Raw genomic sequence first — 23295 nt, forward strand, 5'->3', positions numbered from 1 at the left:
GAGAAGCCTGTGGAGTCACATGGAGAGACAGGCTGACAAATGAGGATATAAAGGAACGTTGTGATGTGGATGTGATTGGAAGGGTTAGGAGGAACACACTGAGGTGGTTTGGCCATGTGGAGAGGATGGAGGGTAAGAAACTGACGAGGAGAGTGTATGTGAGTGAGGTGGAGGGGGGAAGAGGGAGGGGGAGGCCGAGGATGAGATGGAGGGATGGAGTGGAGAGGCACATGAGAGAGGGGGCTGTGAGTTGGAAGCGGGGCAATGAAATCGCGGGGGAAAGGGCGACATGGAGGCAATTTGTTTGTGGCCACCCCGTACGGGATTGGGGAGTCTGGCAATAGATAGATAGATAGTTTCCTCACTTCTGTTCAAACTTTACTAGAAGCAGCAGGTGCCTTCGGCTCTCTCTCTGGTGGTGCTAGCTCTACTGCTAAACCTGCTAACGATAAAAAAAAAAAAAAAAAGCTGATAAGCAGCTAAAAGGACTTGAGCGACACAATCAGTTAACGGGGAGAAAGGGATAGGTCTATTTTTAAAGCTTTGCCAACAAAAAAAAGTGATTTTTTCTTTAAATTAACCATACAACAGTTAAACATCCGGTGTAAAGCACTGAGTCAAACGATACGATAATATTCGCAAAAATAAATAAGTAAGCAAATTCATCGTTTTCGGGGGATATACATGAGAGACCCTACCAGAACATCCAAAGTAATGGGAATGCGGTATATTGAACCTCGATTCAGTACAGGGACCTTGTACTCACAAGGACCTGCTGGTATTAACCAACAAAGACTCTTTTGGAGTTACTTCTTCCCTGAAATTCGAAGACTATGTGGAGTGTAACTTTCTTTACTCAGCCAACCGCAAGCTTAGTCATTATCTGTGCTCTGACCGTGAAGAAATTACACTACCACACCATTCCTTAGGTGTTGTTTTTCCACCATAAGTAAATGAGTGCCAACATCTTTGGCATCAGACCCTGCATTCAAGTGCACCAGCAGCAGCGAGGGCAGTTGGGTCCTTCTAGAGTGGGGTTTACGCTTCTTGATGATGAGGACAGCTTCATTATCACCCACAAGAGGATGGCTAACGTTGCTCACCCTATTGAACCAAATGATGTTACTAATGCACGTTGATGGTGAGGTTGAGATGAAGACCTACAGTCTGCTGATTTAGCTTTCGAAGGCTGTAAAACAACTGTGTGAAACCGGACGCAAAAGAACGAGCTTACTATTCATACGTTTACAAATGAGGATGCACTGATTGATGAAAAGTTGAAGGGAGAGATTGAAAGAGTAACTGACTCGTTAACAGTGGACAGCACGAGTTGCACAGGGGCCGCTGACGTTGTTTGTCCAAAACGTAAGTATGAGGCTCTGGATCTAAGATTACCAGTGAGACTGAAGGAGAATAAGGAATTTCTGAATACGCTTTATCCTAGCTCGAACCTGTTAAGAGTGACTTCTTATCTCTCGACCAATAATTTCCAAACGGCTCTGAACACCATCAACCAACTTAAACGCAATCTCGATAACCGCTTGGAAAAGAGTGACCCGACAGCTATGACTTCTGACATCCCCGGCAACACCCGGTGATTCTAACTTGTTCGTAAAAGAAAAGTCTCTCACGGATATTTTGATAGAGTGACATAAAAACGCCGTAGTTGTTTTGATCTTGCCATGAAACCCAGACCTTCGAAGTTCTCAAGAAAAACGGTCTTTTTAGAGAAGGAAAAGTAAAAAATAAAAAGTGATAACGTTTTTCCATCAATAAATTAAACGGAGAGCCAATCGGTTCTGAAGACGAGGACCTGGAGTCAAGTGACTGAATGAAGGCTGTATGATGTCTTAGAGATCAAGACAATATGGTCCTTTGCAACTGTGTTTCAGCAGCTGATGGCGAGCGATTTCAAATATTTCCATCAATGTGATAGCCCCATAGTTCGACTCAGCCTCAAACAATAGCCACGATTTAAAGCTAACATACCATGGGATCAAAGCCTCAGGATCACGTAGCTTTCTCCAGCCAGGTCACACTACAACAGCCCATCATCCACCAACTGATTCACAGGCCATCACACTCAACAACGAAGTCATAGACCTCCACCCCTAACCCAACGCCCTATACCACCCCGCTCTGAACACAAACTCTCAAACCCAGTACACCGGAGAGCACGAACTGTATCAATCAATCTTTCAGGATAATTTTCGATAATTGTTAAGTACTCGTCGCCTATTCTGGGCTATCTTCAGCCAGTTTAGACCAATTTTCAGCTACATTTGGGCAATCTTCAGCTAGTTTTCACCATTTGTGCCTGCTTTTGGGGGTCGGCTTGAACGCTCGTTTTAGATAGTGTGTGTGTGTGTGTGTGTGTGTGTGTGTGTGTGTGATTTCTTTAGCTTAGGTTTTGCACTTAGGCTGGTGGGTGTTAATGCAGACATTTGTTTTCGCAATTATTGTTGTTGTGCAACCCAGGTCTGTCTGGCTGAGCGGACCCATCAACCTAAGGCTAGCAACCGCTGTTCTTCGTCGTCTCAAGCTGTGATCTGCTATGTTCCCTTGTGGCAAACAGAGCCTCACCACAATAAGGCGCGGGGAAGAGTGTAGAGGTTTGGTTCCTGGATGGAGGCCGCATTTGCGTCAACACCAAGATAACAGGGGCTCCATTGTAGGCTCCACATCTTCCCGATATTTGGTTACATGGTTACCACCCAGCGTTGTAACATCATTCTTGTCACTCTTTTTAGTGTCCCCTAAAATGGAAAGGAGAGTAATAAAAAGTGATAAGAAGGATGGAAGAATAAAAGAGGAGAGAAAAGAAAAAAATATATAAAGATGAAGGAAGAACTAGATGAAGTGTGTGAATGCTGGGCACCACGGCCTGCACCTACCACCACGTGTTTTCACAGTACTTTCATTAACTGCTCGTCATCTTTTCTTTGTGAATTATAAATAATTGATTTCTTTTGCTTATGGCTGTTATGGCAATCCCTAAATTTCTTGCAGTTCGTTGGCTTTGCATGAGCAGGAAAAATTATTTACCACTAATATCCTTTTGCCTCAAATCTTTATTGCTCATTAATGTTACATGGAGGAAATTTAAGAGTGGAGTAAGCTGGCGATATTTATAATAATTATTTACTGGACATTCATAGTATAGCCAAAAGTAAAGTAATAAGCACTTGTATGACTGTGAGTTTTTCCTCCCTTCTTGAAGCCATTGTAATTCTCCACCGTTCTAATTATTATTTTATAAACAAATCCCTAAGCTACTGGTACTTTAGGGCTCTTCAAAAGATGTTACAGAGTGCATACCTTCTTACATATCTAAAGCAATAAAAAAAGCTGATAAAAGACAGCCAGGAAATTACCGTCAAATTAGCCTAACATTTTGTGGTTTTCAGATTTTTGGAACCTTATTGGAAGTCTATCAGAATCACAGCATCTCACTGTCGATTTCACAATAATCTTTTATGGACCTCTTGGATCTTTTCATTGGTACATTATACTTGAACTACAACGCGAAATTGCCCAACCCAGTTTCAAAATAAGTTCAGTAAAGTTCCCTCCAAAAAGGCTCCATCACAAACTAATTATGCATGCATTCAGTGGATGTGCCCTGCTGTCGAATAAAAACGGCTTTTGGAACGAAAACAGAATCACAATAAATGTCATAGAATCAGACTTACTGCAAGCGGCATGACCTACTAAGATCGTTTTGCAATCAATGTAAATGATACTAACAAAGTCTGGTGTTACAGAACGTCAAATGTATATATATATATATATATATATATATATATATATATATATATATATATATATATATATATATATATATATATATTACAAAAGCTGATAAGAAAGCAAACCCATTATTCACAGTGGTAGATGATCCCAATATATCTTCATAAAGTGTGTCACTGGGTCAAAAAGTACCAGATGGATTTAAATATCAGTGAGCACACAACAAAAGAGAGAGAGAGAATTACAGAGTAATATGAAATATACTGAACTCGATAATCTAAAGCCACACAAAATTAGAAATTATAATTTTAAAAAATCAATCTGCAACCAAGCACACCAAGTACAAAGCTATTAAGAAACCCAAGACATTAAGTGCACACACTGATTCAATATTTGAATATAAATGAAAAGTATATCATGTTCATAGTGTATACGATCAAATGATGAACAGTTCTGATCACCCGATTTTTAAAAATGCACAAGGATGACAAAATGCATATTTAGACTGACAAATAAGCCATATTAGGAACGTCTACATAAGATTACTTCAATTAAACGAGAGCTTGCAGCAATTTAAAGTAAGTGTACAAAATTTTCAGTGAATGGGATTAAATATCAGTATAATGTTCCTCAATACATCAGTCAGAATACACTGACGACAGCAAATACTAAATTAAAAAAATGTCCTTGTACTGAAAAGATCAGTACAGTGAGAGTTCTCGCTCCAACTTGCGCCTGACATCCTCAGCGCTCCAGCCGTGGGCCTCTGCCAGAGCAGCCCGGAACTCAGCAACTTTGTGTGGCTTCTGTTGGTAGACTGGTTGGTCCTTGACAAAAAATCCATCAATTGTGTTGGTCTCCAGTTCTTTCCATATATGTGCCAGTAAGGCCCTGAAACCATCCCCTGAAAACAGGAAGCAACGCTCAACGAAAACTGAATCAATGAATTGTGATAAAGTTTTCTGAAACGAATCAGTTTATGGTATGTTCATCAATTGTGCGGAGTTTTTCGTCTATTGCAGCTTATTTCTCGTGCCTCAGTGGCAAAGTAGGACAATACTAATGCTATACATCCTTTGTACAGAACCTATTCGTGACTACCAACGTATTATACCATTTTTATCTTGGTACAGCTCAAATTCAAGTTGGGAGGATAGCAAATAAGGCCAAATGAAAGTGGACGGGATATAGTCAGTGAATGAATTTTAGTGAACTGCACACAAATGAGAAGGAAAGATAGCTGTTACCACTCGATTACAATAACATAACTGAGAGGAAAACTGCATTTTACCTTGTCACAGCAAATATTGTATTAGTCTTCATCACAATAATATATACTCTCACAGAACTAAGTGAAATGAATTTTCATACTACCATCATTTATAAGGCAGGAAGAACATGAATATGGGGGAAAACATTACCCAGGGAAGGTTCCCTCAAGGGTCGACCAGGGCCTCGTTCATTTTCCGATCTGGGCGTGTTCAGCAATACACTGTTGGCTCTCAGTGCTGTAGTGTGAGGGGCAGCATTATGTGCCGTGAGAATGAGGTGGACAAAATGTCCATATGGGTGAGTAAGAGACACTATTACAGAAAGCGCCGAGTTTTTAATGACGTGCATGAAGAGATGAAGATTGCGCTTATAGGGACGGCGTTAAATTGCTGGGAGAGAATTTCATTTAATGTTGTGTTAGGATGTGATGATGTTGTATGTTTCCATGTTCAAATCTCTCTGTCTCTGTCTCTGTCTCTCTCTGTCTCTGTCTCTCTCTCTCTCTCTCTCTCTCTCTCTCTTTTTACTTCCAATCATTGTCTGTGTCCCTCCCACATTACGTTGGACACACAACACCCGTCTAGCTATAGGCACCTCACTTCTGTCCAATTTCAAATGCATGAGTTAATTGCTACTCGCAGTTTTCATTCATATATCTGATCAGCTCTAGGTCTGTCTTCCTTAAATTGTCTCTCCCAATACCTAAGATTTTATGTCTTTTTAAATGCACTGCGTCCAGATATCTCTATATTAGCGGATTTTATATCTGTTTTTATTTCTTTAGCCCGCCTTGGATTCTATGTTTGCATAAGTTTTTTGTGTCAATAAAAGTGGTATTACTGTAGAGCGATAATATGTTAATGAGGCCATCTTCTGTCTGTCCTGTGAGAGCGAGGTGCTCGAGGTGAAAAAGCGTTACAGAGTGAAGATTATGATTTTTGTTTCAACCCTTCTGATGGTCTGTAGTATTTAATGTAGCTATCACCAGACACTTGTATTCAGCTGAGGGTTGGTCATAGGAGCGGGGAAAAGCTGATACTGCAATGGCAGGGGCAACTCTAGCATTCATATCCACTAACGTCAGACGGCTTTGGTCACCCAAGAGTGAGCTATAGGGGCCTACGAGTGATGGATGGTTATGCTGAAGTTTTGTTTTTGTAAGTGAGGCGCATGATATGAATTTACATAAGTAGGTAGGAAGTGGGCAGTTAGTAGGAGGGGACATGCAGTTTGAAGGCAGAGGATGAATTGTACGAGTAAGTAAGAGGGGAATTGTAAGAAAGAGATGCATGGTTAACATCAGCCCTGGAAGGTGCCACCATGGAAGCAATGTAGGACCAGAAGCCAAGTTGCTGGCCTTTCACAGCTCCCGAAAGGGGGATTCAAACACTTTTACCTAGTCAAATAAGAGTCTCATGCTACTACAAATACATATCGGTTTTATACAACTAAATCCATTTTACACTGGAGTCATTACCATTTGGCCCAAGAGAAGAAAAAGTCCTAATTCTGACGCAAGGCCCTGGTAACTGTTGGCGATAGTAAGGGCATACGGCCATTAAAATTAAAGAGGCAACTTGATGGCATACTTCCGGTGCTGGTACGACATGGCACCCTTCGTTACTGTTATTAGCTACCAGCGTTTAAACAAACAAACAAACAAACAAAAAGTTCATACATGCATGTATGGCCAAGACTTTCACAAACAAAAACGTAAAGGAGACTAACACAGTGTCTTCGTCTGCAGATCACTGCAATATTTCACGGCCACTCTCTTGATGAGGAAGGACTTGAGGCCATACTTCTTCCACTCGCATGCCTCTCCCACCAACTTCACCAGCCTCACCATATCACGGACATCAGCTGTTAAGACAATGGATTGCGTTATTAAAATGGGGTACATAAAAAAGAACGATTCTCCGAAGAAACAGAACAACACTTCAGTACAATAAATAATATTCCCATCACCAATACTGCCAGGCACATTACGAATTTTAACAAATACCTTCTTAAAGCAAACACCATATTTCACGATTCATTGTTCACCTTACGAAACGACACAACTCGCACAAACACAACACCCCTCTCCCACATACACCTACACACAAGGCATCATCACAAGGCTCCAGTAATTATTCATTCATTCATTCAATCCTACGATGCCCCATGAGGAGCATAGCAGCTCAGGGCTAGGCAAGTTGGTCCTGGCATTTAAGATGAGAGTAACCAGCCTCACTCATCTCTGGGTGGCATTACTTGAGCAATAAACCCCAACCACCCCTTTGATATAAACCTACAGAGGCTCAGTCCGATTGGAGTGCCGTAATTACCCAATAAACCACCAGGCGCCAAAATTTGTTTATATGGTTACCACCCAGCACAGTAAATGATCTCCTGGTGTATAGGAAACCATTTGGCTTGTCACTCAGTGCAGAGTCACCCACAGGCAGAAGGAAGAGGAAAGAATGAAGGAAAGAAAGACAAAAGAGGGAGTGTAAAGTCACACGAAGGCAGAAGGACGAGGAAAGAAAGAGGGAAAGAAAGACAGTAGATGATGGAAGGAATGACGGATGGAGGAGAGGAAACGGCAGACATCCGAGAGCTGCACTACATCGAGTGAGTGGATGGTGAGCGCCCCCACCTACCACATAAATCAACAACGAAAATGACAACAATATTAAGTCAAGGGAAACAGACCACGGAGAAGATTTGGTAACAACACTCAAGCACTTCACAGACTCCTCTCGGTTCTGCAAAATACTTAACAATATCACTAAGTCACACACACACAGGTACAGCACTTCCAAGACCAAGACACACGCCACCGTCACCTCAAACACCCAACACATCCCTTATTACAAAGAACACCCAGACATACTCGTTAATGTCTAAGCAAACATACGATATGTCACCTTACACCAGTCATCACTGAAATACGAAAATCTTCTCTGCATATGCAGAGAATCACACGGCATCTAGGCTGTCATGTACCTCGGCAACTATACATACGCACATTACAGTATTTCCTGTCACGAGTCAGCGCGATTAAGTATTTGAATAAACTCGTGACAGTAACTTTAGTGGGAAACCGCGAATTCTAGTGGAATCCCAGTATTTATCGCTCAGTTTAACTGCCATGTATTCACCCGATCAGGAGTGTTTTCAGAACAATTTTTCACTGTGTCATAAGTGATCGTCTTTGTGTACGACTTTAGCACCTCTTCTGAGTACTTTGTTATGGGCGTGTTTCGCTCATTCTAGCTGTTAGCAAGTACGGCTCGACACTTGCCTCTCTCTCACGATTTGAAGTCAGTCAAGATTTAAGTGCTGTGGAAGCAGGTAGTGTGTGTGGCAGCGTCCTTCCTCAGCAATGACGCCTAGTTCCCGCCGCCGCCGTTGAATTCCCACCTAGCGTGATTGGTGAGAGGCTCAGAGTGTGCAGTGTCCTTCCTCAGTAACGACGCCCAGTCATCCGCTTTGTCCACTTTTCTGACCAGTATTTCTTTTCATTTTTTTCCTAGGTTTAAGAGTTAGCTTTTGAGTGAGCGAGTGAGTGCGATCTCCTTATTTTGAATTCATTTTGAAATGTAACGTAAATTTATTTCTTTGTAATCAATAAATTTAACAGTTCTTTTTCTTGAGCTTAATGTAATGTAAATTCATGTTTTATTTCTCCATTAAGCTTGTTTCACTAATAGCTCCTAGTTTGCATAAACGCTTTGCTATTCATAATTGGTACTTAGGCCAGTCCTTTTGTATTAAGCTTAAAATCCGTTCTGCAACCAGGAGTTAATGCATCAGCAAGAATCTGTTATCATTAATAGCATTAGTTATTGATTGTCGGGGGTGGAGTCACTTTCTCCAGAGGCCAACAGGACTAATAAACAGCATTTGTGAGTAATTAGTCTCTGCTGTGTACTGTTGAGAAAATTTATAAATTATCATCCTTAGAGAATCGGCGAAGTAAGCCGGAATAAAGTAATCATTGCTTGACTTTCACAAGACAATTCATTGTCCTGTTCTTAAGTATTATTGAATAATATTCATTAATATTATATACTTAAAAAAAAAAACCCTGTGACACTGGCGACCTCGCCAGGATATTAACTCCTAGCTCTAAAGTTATTCACTGGATAATATTCACTCGTTCATACTTAGGTATTTATCATTAAAGTCTATAGGCACTATCTTACTGGTGATTATTGATTCAGTTCTATTAATTTACGTAATAGTGTTCACAGTCAGCTGTTTGTTTAATTTTCTTTCATTACCAGTTTCTTGAGATAAAACTGGTCACCACTAACCTGTGCCTATATTCTTTATTCTTGATTATTGGCATCTTTCTCAGAAAAAAATTGTGGTCAGTACTGAGTCGCTAGTTTACTTAGATTGAGTTAGCATCATGTCTACCAGCGTCTATGTACAGGAAGCTAAAGATATGGGGCTAACAGACCCAACTGAAGTAAAGAATTATGTCGTCTCTCGGCTTAGTCATAAGCAGCAATGTGAGAGTGATGCTCGTGAAGAGCATATAATCCAATTCGAACATGAGCGAGAACAGCGCGAACATGAACAAACGCTAACTCAAGTTAGTACGAGCGCAAGAACAACGCGAATACGAGCGTGAACAACGAGAACATGAACGTGCCGAGCGAGAAGCATGCGAAAGACATGAACTTGAAGTGTTGAAGCTCAAGCGAGATTCCATGGCTTCAGACACATCGGGTGCAGCTGGCCCAAGCTCCACGAGCACTATCCCTGCACATATTATGGCGACCCCACACATCAAGCTTCCCCCAAACAAGGAAGGCGAGTGAATCGAGCCATACATAGCTCATTTGAAGACATGGCTTAGCTTTACCAGCTGGATGAGGCAGCTAAGCGGCTTCAGTTTCTTAGCCTGTTTGAGGGCCCTGCCCTCGATATTCTCCACAGAATTCGTGGACACAATCTCATGTATGAGATGATGAAGGCTGCACTCGTCAAAGCGTACGGTCTCACAGTTGACGACGCCAAGAGTCAGTTCATGAGGGCGCGTTTACAGGAAAAAGAGACTGCCGTTCAGTTTCTTGAACAGCTTACTGCTGACTTAGATGAGTGGATGGAGAAAGATGAAACTCCTTCCACATGTGAGGAGATAATTGACCTTATGCTGCACATGCAGCTGGAAAAGTCGTGGCCTACTGAACTTATGGGTCAGCTTAAGATCTGCCAGGTAAGAGATGGCAGCCAAATGGTGAAGAAGGCTGATGCATTCTTCACTGCATACGGGTATCAAACTCGCAAGCAGTATACCTGGAACAGGACACCTGATAAATCTGGGAAACCGTCTCAGACTGAACCCCAGCAACAAGGCCATTCTCAGAATAATTGCCAAGGTCCAAAACTGCAGAGGAAGGACCAGGGGTAAAACACTCAGAAACCTGAGTGGATGCGGTAACACAAGTACCCTAATCAGCAGCAGTATCAGCCACGCAACCGACCGTCGGGACTATCCTTTTCAGCACCAGCTCAAGTGAATCGGAGGCAGGAGGCGAACACAGCCTTCATTCCTCAGCAGCAGCGCGGTGGTCACGTCCCTACCAGTACGGGTACTCCCCCACAGTTCTCTAGTCCCACAGTGACAGTGAACCCCCCTCCACAGACGGCCAACATTCCACCTCCCCAGGCAGTGAGTACGACCCCTCAGGCATCTAGTTCTCAGGGCACCATGTTTGCCGCATCATTTATTCAGCAGCCTAATCAGTGGCTAGCTGCTTCCTCCACAGGCCCTCCCACAGGTGATAGTGCCTTCCTTGTTCAGCCAGGGTTTGTGGGAGACATTCCTGTGAAGGTCCTGAGAGACAATGGGTCCTCAGGTTGTTCTGTTAGGCAGAGTCTAGTTCGGCCTGAGCAGTACACAGGTCGACAGATCCAAGCTAACCTTATTGATGGATCAGTGAGACTGTTCCCTGAGGCACGTATCCAGGTGGCATCTCCATTTTACACTAGTACGACAGTCGCAGTTGTCATGCCAGAACCTTTATTTGACCTAATCATAGGCAATATTCCCAGTGCCAAGGATAGTTGCACTGAAGATGACGCTATTCAGACTTCAGCTGCAGTAACATGAGCCATGGCTGAGGCTCCAAACTGTGTCACCCCAGTGACCATTGATTCGCTAAAAGATCTGATGTGTAGCAAAGTTGTTGTTCAAGAACAACATTCTGACCCAACACTTGCTGCCGTGCAGAAGTTGCAAAAGGGTAGAGTGATAAAGTATTCACGGAGAGGTCAAGCCAAGTTCCTTCGCAAAAAGGACGGCTCTACTGTGAGTCATGAACACCCGAGGGCGAGGTTCGACTGCAGTTTGTCGTTCCCGCCAAGTACTGCCAAGCAGTGTTAGAATGGGGTAATTGTTCAGCTTCAGAAGGTCACATGGGCAAAAGGAAAATCCAGGGCCGTATCCGTGCTGACTTTTTCTGGCCAGGGATGGGACGAGACGTGGATAGTTTTGTGCGTTCCCGCAATGTGTGTCCACGTACCACTTATCAGGGACATGTCCTTCCTGTGCCGTTTGAATCCACACCCATAATCTCTGAAGTAGTTGAAAGTGAGGGCAGTGGTAATGTGGGTGCAGACCTGACGTCTCGCCCATTGGCTCCACAGGACACAGTATGTCCAGGGCCTGTACATACATATGTACCGTAAGTTAAAGGGGAAGTTCGAGAACCCCGCAGAGACAGTCCGGGGCTGTGTATGAATTACCTTGTGGAACGTCTCGAGCTGTGGGCCTCTCAGAGGATTCTTGGGGAATGCACATTATCCACATGAGTGTTCACACCCACGGTGGGTGTTAAAACGTGACCTGCCTGAGATTGCGTAGCGATTCTCAGCTTCCTGTCATTAATCATAAATGTAGAGTTCGGTTAACCAGTAAACTGCCCATTCTAAGAGATTTGAGCAATTCAAGAACTGGCACGTTTCCTGGTTAATAATGTTAGGTTAACTAGTAAACTGCCCATTCTAAGAGATTTGAGCAATTCAAGAACTGGCATGTTTCCTAGTTAATAAGCGTTAACCAGTAAACTATAAGGGTCCTGAGAGATTTATGAATCCTAAGACTATGTTTCCTGGTTAACAATGACATAAGTACTGATTGCTAGGCAGAGAGAGAGAAATGACACTTTTGAGGCTCCAACTTGATTCCTTTCGCACGTGCGGCTGGCTGGTGCAGCATTGCCATGCAGAACGGCTGATCATCCCTGACGCATGCTGCCGCCTCTTCTCTTCTGCCTCGTCGTCCTCATTTATTATTGATTTGCATTATGTAATTTTACATGTAGGTACAGTTACACCACAACTGTCACACCTAAACCGTGTATTACATACATCATGCTACATAACTATTAATTGTTAATGTAAATGTAGCGAACTTTTTGCTCAGTTTGACCTAAGTACAGGATTTTTCACTGTCGTCACGGAGTTTTTCCCTCAAGCTTGCTTCTATTAACGTAAATACAAGGTTTTTTCACTCACTGGCGACTGTGACTTTCTCCTGTAGCAGGATAGCACACACACACCACAGTGTGAATCTTATGTGATTGAGTAGGATTTATATGTATGTATATTGAAATTTATTTCCTGAGAAAAAAATTTCATTTTTGGTGGGGCGTAATGTCACGAGTCAGCACGATTAAGTATTTGAATAAACTCGTGACATTAACTTTGGTGGGAAACCGCAAATTCTAGTGGAATCCCAGTATTTATCGCTCAGTTTAACCGCCACGTATTCACCCGATCGGGAGTGTTTTCAGAACAATTTTTCACTGTGTCATAAATGATCGTCTTTGTGCGCGACTTTAGCACCTCCGCTGCGTACTTTGTTATGGGCGTGTTTCACTCATTCTAGCTGTTAGCAAGTACGGCTCGACACTTGCCTCTCTCTCACGATTTGAAGTAAGTCAAGATTTAAGTGCCGTGGAAGCAGGTAGTGTGTGTGGCAGCGTCCTTCCTCAGCAACGACGCTTAGTTCCTGCCACCGCCGTTGAAATCCCACCTAGCGTGATTGGCGAGAGGCTCAGCGTGTGCAGTGGCCTTCCTCAGTATCGACGCCCAGTCATCTGCTTTGTCCACTTTTCTGACCAGTATTTCTTTTCGTTTTTTTCCTAGGTTTAAGAGTTAGCTTTTGAGTGAGCGAGTGAGTGCGATCTCCTTATTTTAAATTCATTTTGAAATGTAACGTAAATTTATTTCTTTGTAATCAATAAATTTAACAGTTCTTTTTCTTGAGCTTAATGTAATGTAAATTCATGTTTTATATCTCCATTAAGCTTATTTCACTTATAGCTCCTAGTTTGCATAAACGCTTTGCTATTCATAACTGGTACTTAGGCCAGTCTTTTTGTATTAAGGACAGAAATGACTGAGAAGGAAAAGGTTTTTGGTAGCCTCCATAACAGTGGCAATACGATCTAAAAAGCAGAATCTTGTGGGTTTTGAAGGTACAGGACCTCTTCCACATGAATTGCTTTTTACACCCTACCTTGGGAGGGAAAACTTGTATATAAAAGGTCAAGATGATAATGATGATTATGATGATGACAATCTGATTTTATATTATTTATTCTGATGAAGATGTCATTATCATCATCGTCTAATCCTGTGTTGTTCCATGAGGAGCGTAGGAGCACGGGGCTAGGCAAGTTGGTCCCGACATATAAAATGAGAGTGACCAGCCTCACTCATCCGTGAGTGGCATTACGTGACCACTAAACTCCAACCACCCCTTGGATATAAACCTGTACAGGTTTCATCCGATTGGAGCGCCTTAATTACTCACTAAATCGCCAGGTGCCATAATTTGGTTATATGGTTACCACCCAGGGTAGTAAATGGTTTCCTGGTGTACAGGAAACCATTTGGCTTGTCGCTCAGTGCAGAGTCACCCATATATCGAAGTAAGAGGAAAGATTGAAGGAAAGAAAGACGGAAGACGAAAGAGGGACAGATGGAAGGAAGAGAGGAAAGGACAGTTACATTAGGGCAACACTACATCGAATGAGTGGATGGTGAGCGCCCCCACCTACCACCAATGAAGATGTACTATTGGTGAAAAAAAAAAAAAAAGTATGGTGCATAGGGGGGAGGGGGCCGATACATACCGAAAATATTCGAACATTGCCAACGTGACATTGTGTATGAACAATGTCTGATTATATAAACATAACATTTGCTATATGTTTGCAAAGGGATATTTCCAGTTGGCGATACATGACACCTCCCCACATCAGGGCTACCAACGTGTGGTAGGTAGGTAGGACACTAATACTTCAGTGACCTTCGTTCTGTGGTCCCAAATGTTTCACACATATAGTGCATCGATTCTTTTTTTACCCATAGTACATTGCATAAATAACAGCAGAGAATATTTACGCTTTCAATGCAGTGACGTCTTTGCTTTAAATTTTCTTGCATTTTCCCGTCGGTCTGACTCAGTTTAGATTGTCTAACATATTAGGCTTACTACTGACTATATCTAACCCCATCCATTTTCAAAACTTCTACTGAAAAGGTAAATATGGCTTCAAACAACAGCTTGGTGAAGGAAGGTGCTGTGGAGTCTCTTTATATATATAGAGAGAGAGAGAAAGAGAGAGAGGCGGTGTCTATATATATATATATATATATATATAAATATATATATATATATATATATATATATATATATTAGAGAGAGAGAGAGAGAGAGAGAGAGAGAGAGAGAGATGGTGGCTATATATAATGTATATATATATATATATATATATCTAGAGAGAGAGAGAGAGAGAGAGAGAGAGAGAGAGAGAGAGAGGCGGTGGATATATATATATATATATATATATATATATATATATATATATATATATATATATATATATAAAGAGGCGGTGGCTGAATCAGTAGAGGCGGCGGCTTGTAGTCCTGCTGGACCCAGGTTCGAATCCCGGCTGGGGCAGGGAACAGTTTAAGGATTTGAATTTCATGAAAAGCAGACTTTCCTGATCTACCAGATGACCCGCCGACATGTCGTAAAAATACTCCCGCTATTACCAATACACCAGTCCTGTATGAGACAGCCCTAGCATGTATTCAATATGGACGGTGGGTGTTAGCGCCGAAATGGTGACATGTGGAGGTGTAGGAGGACTACTGGGCCTTGGGATAGGCTACTGCCCCCGAGATATAGTCCCTGAAGCCTCTGCCCGGAGTCGGACACATATATATATATATATATATATATATATATATATATATATATATATATATATATATATATATCTATTGCCAGACGCCTCAATCCCGTTTGGGGTGGCCACAAACAAATTGCCTCCAAGCCGCCCTGTCCCCCGCCATTTCACTGCCCTGCTCCCAACTCACACCCCCCTCTCTCATATACCTCTTCACCCCATCCCTCCATCTCATCCTCGGCCTCCCCCTCCCTCTTTCCCCCTCCACCTCACTCATATACACTCTCTTCGTCAGTCTTTCACCCTCCATCCTCTCCACATGGCCAAACCACCTCAGTGTATTCCTCATAACGCTTCCTATCACATCCACATCCACACCACAACGTTCCTTTATATCCTCATTCGTCAGCCTGTCTCTTCACGTGACTCCACAGGCTCCTCTTAAATAACTCATTTCCACTGCTCTCACTCTTGACTTGTGTCCTTCCAACAATGTCCAAGCTTCACTTCCGTACGTTAGAGTTGGTATCACAATACTGTCATGTAGTAACTTTTTCACTTCCATGCTCACTTCCCTGTTTCTATCACTGCTTTCAAGGAACCAGCAACCTTTCTTCCCTGCTGTACCCTTTCAAGCACTTCACCCTCCAAACCTCCATCCTTACTCATCACACTACCCAAATACTTAAACGTACTCACATTTTCCAATTCTTCACCATCCAACCTCGCTGTACATTCACTAACTTCACCTCTCTCAAAGACCATCACTTTACTCTTCCCTACATTCACCTTTAGGTTCCGTTTCTTACACACTCTCTCAAACTCATCCACCAAGCCTTGCAGCTCCCCTTCGTCTTCACTCAACAACACAGTATCATCTGCAAACAACAGTACAGGGAGTTTCCAAACACTATCCTCTCTCACCAGGGCCACTCCAACATCCACTACCCTACTTTGTACCTCTTTTATTACCCCATCCATGTACAGATTGAACAACCATGGAGACATGACACATCCCTGTTTCAAACCAACTTTCAAAGAGAAAAATTCACTTAGTTCACCATCCACACGCACTGCAGCCTTCGCACCATCGTACATACTCTTCACAGCATTCAACAACTTCCCATCTACTCCATATATTCTTAACACTTTCCACATTCCTTGTCTATCCACCCTGTCATATGCTTTCTCCAAATCCATGAAAGCCGCATACAACTTCTTTCCCTTCTCTAGAAACTTTTCCACTAAAGATCTAAGAATGAATATCTGATCTACACAACCTCTTCCCTTCCTAAAGCCTCCCTGTTCTTCTCCAACTAATTTCTCTGTTCTTTCTCTAACTCTGTCTATAAGTATCCTACCATACACTTTTCCTATTATACTAAGAAGACAAATGCCCCTGTGATTACCACACACTTCTTTTTCCCCTTTTCCTTTGTACAAGGGAATAATTATACCTGACTTCCAATGCTCCGGGACTCTACCTTCCTCCCAGGCCAATCTGCACATCTTCCACATCCATTCTACTACTATCTCTCCCCCATGCTTCAGCATTTCACCACACACTGCATCAATTCCTGGGGCTTTCCCAGATTTAACTTTCTTCATTGCTTCCACAACTTCTATCCTCCTGATTTCTTCCTGTCTTCTCACCTCCGTCCTTCTCCCAGCCATTCCCCAGCCACTTATACTCGCATTACTTCCATCCTCTACGTTCAACAATTCCTTAAAGTGTTCTCTCCATCTGCTCACTTTTTCTCCCTTCTCCACTAGTAATCTACCATTTTTATCTTTCACTCCCCTGCTAACTTCACTTCCACCCTGTCTTACTCTTTTCACTTCTCTCCAGAACATTTTCTTACAGTCCCTCCACTTTACACTCAAATTCCTTCCAAATTCCTCATCCACTCTCTTCTTACTCTCTCTTACCAATCTTTTCACCTCTCTCTTCCTTTCCACATATAACTCTCTCTTCAGCCTCTCAACTTCTTCCGCGCCCCTATTTCTCATCCATTCATTGTATGCTTTCTTCTTTTGTGCCACAGCCTGTTTCACCTCTTCAGTCCACCATGCTGTTCCTTGCACCCCCTCCGTCTTCTCTTCCTTCCACACACCACATCACATGCTGCACATATTTCTTCTGTAAATATCTTACACATACCTTCCACGTCTCCCATCTGCTCCAATTCATATTTGCCCAATCGTTCCTCCACTTCTCTCTTATACTCTGCCTTTTTCTCATCCTCTTGTAACCTTTCCACCCTCCTTGCAACTACTCCTTCCTCTCGTCTTTCCCTTCTTCTATTCCTCCATCTTACTTGCATCCTAATTCTGGCCACCACCAAGTAGTGGTCAGAAAGTCCACTCCCCCAACCTCTATACACTCTTGCATCCTTTACACATCTTCGCATCCTTTCATCCACACACACATAATCAATCATTGCCTTCCTTTCATTCAGTTCACCACCCACCCTTCTCATCACTGGCCATGTATACCTGTGGATCATTTTATACCTGAAGAGGGTATTGGCTATCACCAACCCCCTCCCAGCACAAATGTCCACTAATGCACTCCCATTCTCATCTATCTCAGCAGGCACACCCCACTCACCAACTATTCCATCCACCTTCACATTACCAACTTTACCATTCATATCACCAATCAAAAACACTCTCTCATTCCTTCCAAACTTTTCCATGCACACTTCCACATTTGTCCAGAACTCTTCTCTCACTCTTCTAGCACGATCTTGCGTTGGCGCATACACACACACAATCGCCCACATTTGTATTCCAACTTTCAACTTTACCCACACAATCCTTGACCCAACTGATCCATACTGTCTTATGCTCTTCTTCCATCTTTTACTCACAACTATACACACTCCTTCCTTTGCCCTCTCATTCTCATCTACTCCTGCACATATACCCCATCCATACTCCCATTCTCTCACACTTTCTCCTCTCCATTTTGTTTCAGTTATTCCACATACATCCACTTTCGCATCCTCAAGCACCTGGACAATCTCTCTCTCTTTCACCTCATCATTCGCTCCTCTTACATTCCATGTACTCATTACCAAGTCCTTTGTCCGGTCCTGGGTCGTCATCGTTTGGTCAGTCCTTGTCCGAGGCTTCTTGTTTGTTTTTTTAGTTAGTTGTTTTCCGGGGAGGGGCACTAACCCTCCGCCAACCCTTTTAGTTGCCTTTTACGACAAGCAGGGATACTGGGGGAGTATTCTTGAAAACCCCCCTACCCCCAGGAGTAGGGAAAACAAAGGAAAAAAATGAGTCCATGTGCCTAAAGGCATCCTCCATTCTTAAAATACTTATAACAACTGGATTTAAAATCGAGAGGATTAAATGTATGAGGGAAGCAACTCCCAGGAAGTGAATTCCAGAGAGTAGTAGTTCTGGGGATAAATGAATTTTGATAAGCAGAGGTTCTGCATTATGGGGGAGAGAGTGTGAGTTCATGGGCGCTCCCAGCTGCCCGAGTATTTCGGGAGAAAATGTGAAGGGGAGGCACAATTGAAGCCAGTTCGTTAGAGCACTTACGGTGAAAATATCGATAAAATAATGCTAGAGAAGCAACATCTCTACATACTGATAAAGGAGGAAGGTCCTGCGTTATGGCAGGATTATTGATTAATCTAATGGCTTTATTTTGAATTTTGTCCAACTGCCTCAATGCAATCGCTCCACATCCACTCCACAGTGGTGAACAGTATTCGGTCTGAGAACGCACATGACTTTCGTATATTGTGGCCATCAGCTCGTCAGTGAAGAACTCACGAACTCTGTACATAAGTCCCAGTTTTTTTGAAGCATTTTTAGCAATGGATTTAACATAAGCTGTCCAGCTTAGGTTGGGGTTTAGAGTAACACCTAGGATATCAATTGTAGTGGATATGGGAATACTGACAGCATTTAAAATTATGTGAGAGTCTGAAGGATACTTTCTATTGGAGAAATTAATGTATTTAGTTTTCTGAGCATTAAATACGACCAGATTTTTTTGTCCCCATTGATTAATTTTAGAAAGGTCCTGGTTCAGAGAAATTGCTTTGTTTATTTGGGAATTTATAATATCAAATTGTGTAAAGGAGGTACTAAATGTGAAAGAACTATGAATGGTCGAGTCATCAGCATGAGAGTGTATTGGGTTGTGTGTGACAGATAGGAGGTCATTTATATGAATGAGAAAGAGGGTTGGCGCCAAAACTGATCCCTGAGGTACGCCAGCATTTATGGAATGAAACTGAGAATAAACTCCATCTACCATCACCCGTATTTTTCCACTATGAAGGTAAGAAGAAATTAGAGGAACCAGTGATGCAAGGCCATAGTGTGACATCTTAGACAATAAGGCCTGGTGCCATACTCTGTCAAATGCTTTTGAAATTTCAAGTGCTACTGTGTGTGTTTCACCATGTTGGTCTATTGTTTTGTTAATCTGATGGGTAAGAAGGCAAAGAATATCTACAGTTGAACGTTCCTGTCTAAATCCATACTGCCGATCATTGATCAATTTATTGATTTCTAGATGCTTGACTATGTGTTTGTTATTATTATTGTCTCAAAAATTTTACCGAGAACGGATGTTATTGCAACTGATCTATAGTTTGATGGATCAGAAGTTACCCCCTTCTTAGGAACAGGATGGATAGGCTATTTGCTTCTTTCCAAGGGGCTGGAAAAATTGAGGTACGGATGCACAAGCGGAAAAATTTTGCTAATACAGGAGCCAACACTGAGGAGCAATTTTTAAGTACTATTGAAGGAATTTCATCTGGACCAGTGGCTTTGTGTGCTGAGAGATACTGTAATACGGCTTGTACGTATCTGGTGTGAATCATGAAAGAAGGTATTTGAGGGGAATCAAAATCAAGTACAGGAATATTATGATTTTCTGAATTTAGGGTTGAGTTTGTAAAATATATATATATATATATATATATATATATATATATATATATATATATATATATATATATTTTATCATACCATCTTTGTACATATTCCTCAATACCAATGTCCACAGACTTTCTTATAACGCAGATTTCACGAAACAAAGTACTCCTTATCCTGTACAATCTCCGCACTCCATACACACACACACACACACACACACACACACACACACACACACAGATAGATAGATAGATGGATAGATACACACACACACATTCATATATACAGTATATATATATATATATATATATATATATATATATATATATATATATATATATATATTTTCCCTACCATCGAAGAACTTTTTCCTCAATACTAGTGTCCACAGACTTTCTTATACCATAGATTTCACGAAACACATTACTCCTTATCCAATCCACTGTCCGCACTCCACACACATTCTTTAATACACCCATTTTCACTGTTCTGACTATTGATGTTTCTCTTTCATCCAACATTAAAATCTCACGCTCATACGTTCATCTAGGCACTGAAACTCATTCATGCAATTCTCTTATAACCGTCACACTTATATCTCTGTTTCATATCGAGGTCTTCATAGCAACAACCACTTTCATTTCCTGTGCAACTGTACTTTCCACTTGTTATGCATAATTACCTCTTCTCTATTATTGCACTTACTCCCCCAGCAATTAATGATTCTCTTTACTCGCCGTCACATTACACTGAGTCTCCTTGTCTCTCGACAATCTCTCTCTGCTCTTATCTACGTTCTTTCAAAGTACGACCGTCACAGTCAGCCACGAAACTCAACATCAATACTTTTCAAAGCTCTTCTTCATTATTAATAAGGAGCAGATCATTATCTACATTAATCATTTCTGAGATGCTCATATTTTTACTATACCTTATCATTCTTATCCCTTTCTCCAAAACTCAGGTTTTTACCTCTTCCATGATACCATCAATATATATATATATATATATATATATATATATATATATATATATATATATATATATATATATATATATATATATATATATATATATATATATATATATATATATATATATATATATATATATATATATATATATATATATATATATATATATATATTTATATATATATATATATATAAAATATCAGCAACTGAGGATCGCAAACATAGCCCCAGTTAATTGTCTCCTTGTCCTGGTCTTCAGTTATATATATATATATATATATATATATATATACACTGAACAGCTGTTAGGACATGCAATCCTGCCTCACTTCAACACTGATATTGAATCATTCGCTTGTACGTCTACCTACATTTACACAGGCATAACCACTATCACTGTTTTTGTTGTTCTAACCTTTGCTCATATGACTAAACTCGACAGACTGCAGTCGGGCGTTTCATTCCCTGCAGCCCACCATCATCCTTGCAAAGCATACGAAAGTTGAGATATGTGTGCATAACCAGGCGGCAAAGTCGCCTGGCTATATTGGTGCCACCACGGGAAGACGTTCCTCACCTGCAGCACTACCACCATAAAAACTCTTCACGGCATTCAACACTTTCCCTTCACATCATGTACCAAATATGACACGAATACCTTACAATCATTTTCACAAGCTTTCTCCACTACTTGTCTCACTGTAATTATTTGTCCACACATCACCTACTGCACTTACAGCCACCCTGTTTCCGTTCACCATGCCTTCTGACATGCTGCTTACTTTGTCCAATAGAAGTCTTCCATTATATCTGTCCTCCTTCACTCGAGATTTATACCACTATAACTTTAGCTTCAATTCAATCCTCTCTATTCTAGTACAAGGAGGACGTCACAGCTTCCTTTCATTTTACTGATACAGTTATACTCATTCAAGTTTTCTTGAATATTTTCTGCAGATACATCATTCCACTCTCTCCGCTGCACTTAATTATATCTGCATACACCTCATTAACGCCTTCTACCCTTACTTCCTTCATCCGCACCACAGACTACTTCCCTTCTGCCAGTGTTACGCTTCCTGTCATACATCCCATCTCCGCGGCATACATCCCACCTCTGCACACTGCCAAACCAATAATGTTTACTACCGATTTGCTTTCAAGATTCCCATTCGCTGACCTTTCAAAATATCCATTCCATCTGCACCTAATTTCACTCAATTACTACTAATAATACTACTGCCGCTACTACTCCTACTAACAACAACGACAACAAAAACAATAATAATAATAATATACCAATAATAATAATAATAATAATAATAATAATCTATCTATCTATCTATTGCCAGACGCCTCAATCCCGTTTGGGGTGGCCACAAACAAATCGCCTCCACGTCGCCCTGTCCCCCGCCATTTCACTGCCCTGCACCCAACTCACATCCCCCTCTCTCATATACCTCTCCACCCCATCCCTCCATCTCATCCTGGGCCTCCCCCTCCCTCTTCCCCCCTCCACATCACTCACATACACTCTCTTCGTCAGTCTCTCACCCTCCATCCCCTCCACATGGCCAAACCACCTCAGTGTTCCTCATAACGCTTCCTATCACATCCACATCCACACCACAACGCTTCTTTATATCCTCATTCGTCAGCCTGTCTCTCCATGTGACTCCACAGGCTCCTCTTAAATAACTCATTTCCACTGCTCTCACTCTTGACTTGTGTCCTTCCAACAACGTCCAAACTTCACTTCCATACGTTAGAGTTGGTATCACAATACTGTCATGTAGTAACTTTTTCACTTCCATGCTCACTTTCCTGTTTCTTATCACTGCTTTCAAGGAACCAGCAACCTTTCTTCCCTGCTGTACCCTTTCAAGCACTTCACCCTCCAAACCTCCATCCTTACTCATCACACTACCCAAGTACTTAAACGTACTCACATTTTCCAATTCCTCACCATCCAACCTCGCTGTACATTCACTGACTTCACCTCTCTCAAAGACCATCACTTTACTCTTCCCTACATTCACCTTTAGATTCCGTTTCTTACACACTCTCCCAAACTCATCCACCAAGCTGCAAGGCTTGGTGGATTATTATAATAATTATAATAATAATAATATTATTATTATTATCATTATTATTATCATTATTATTATTATTATTAT

The 23295-nt window shown here is 41.6% G+C and overlaps 1 protein-coding gene across 2 annotated transcripts in view; it reads right to left on the minus strand.

Annotated features, from left to right (window-relative positions):
• Nucleotides 1-3857: 3857 nt before the first annotated feature.
• LOC145418815 (uncharacterized) overlaps nucleotides 3858-23295 on the minus strand; it is a 49709-nt gene continuing 30271 nt past the window's right edge. The window contains exons 7-8 of one of the 2 annotated variants that reach the window (XM_080287147.1): nucleotides 6751-6885; nucleotides 3858-4654 (exon numbers count right to left, since the gene is read on the minus strand). In XM_080287147.1, coding sequence (XP_080143273.1) covers nucleotides 4452-4654; nucleotides 6751-6885 — 338 coding nt within the window. In that variant the 3' untranslated portion in view covers nucleotides 3858-4451. The remainder of the gene's footprint in view (nucleotides 4655-6750; nucleotides 6886-23295) is intronic. The other variant, XM_080287148.1, reaches the window with a different exon arrangement.

This window comes from Coenobita brevimanus, chromosome 116 (assembly GCF_032717465.1).
Source record: "Coenobita brevimanus isolate Jiangsu-jjx chromosome 116, ASM3271746v2, whole genome shotgun sequence".
In the NCBI taxonomy this organism is placed as follows: domain Eukaryota; kingdom Metazoa; phylum Arthropoda; class Malacostraca; order Decapoda; family Coenobitidae; genus Coenobita; species Coenobita brevimanus.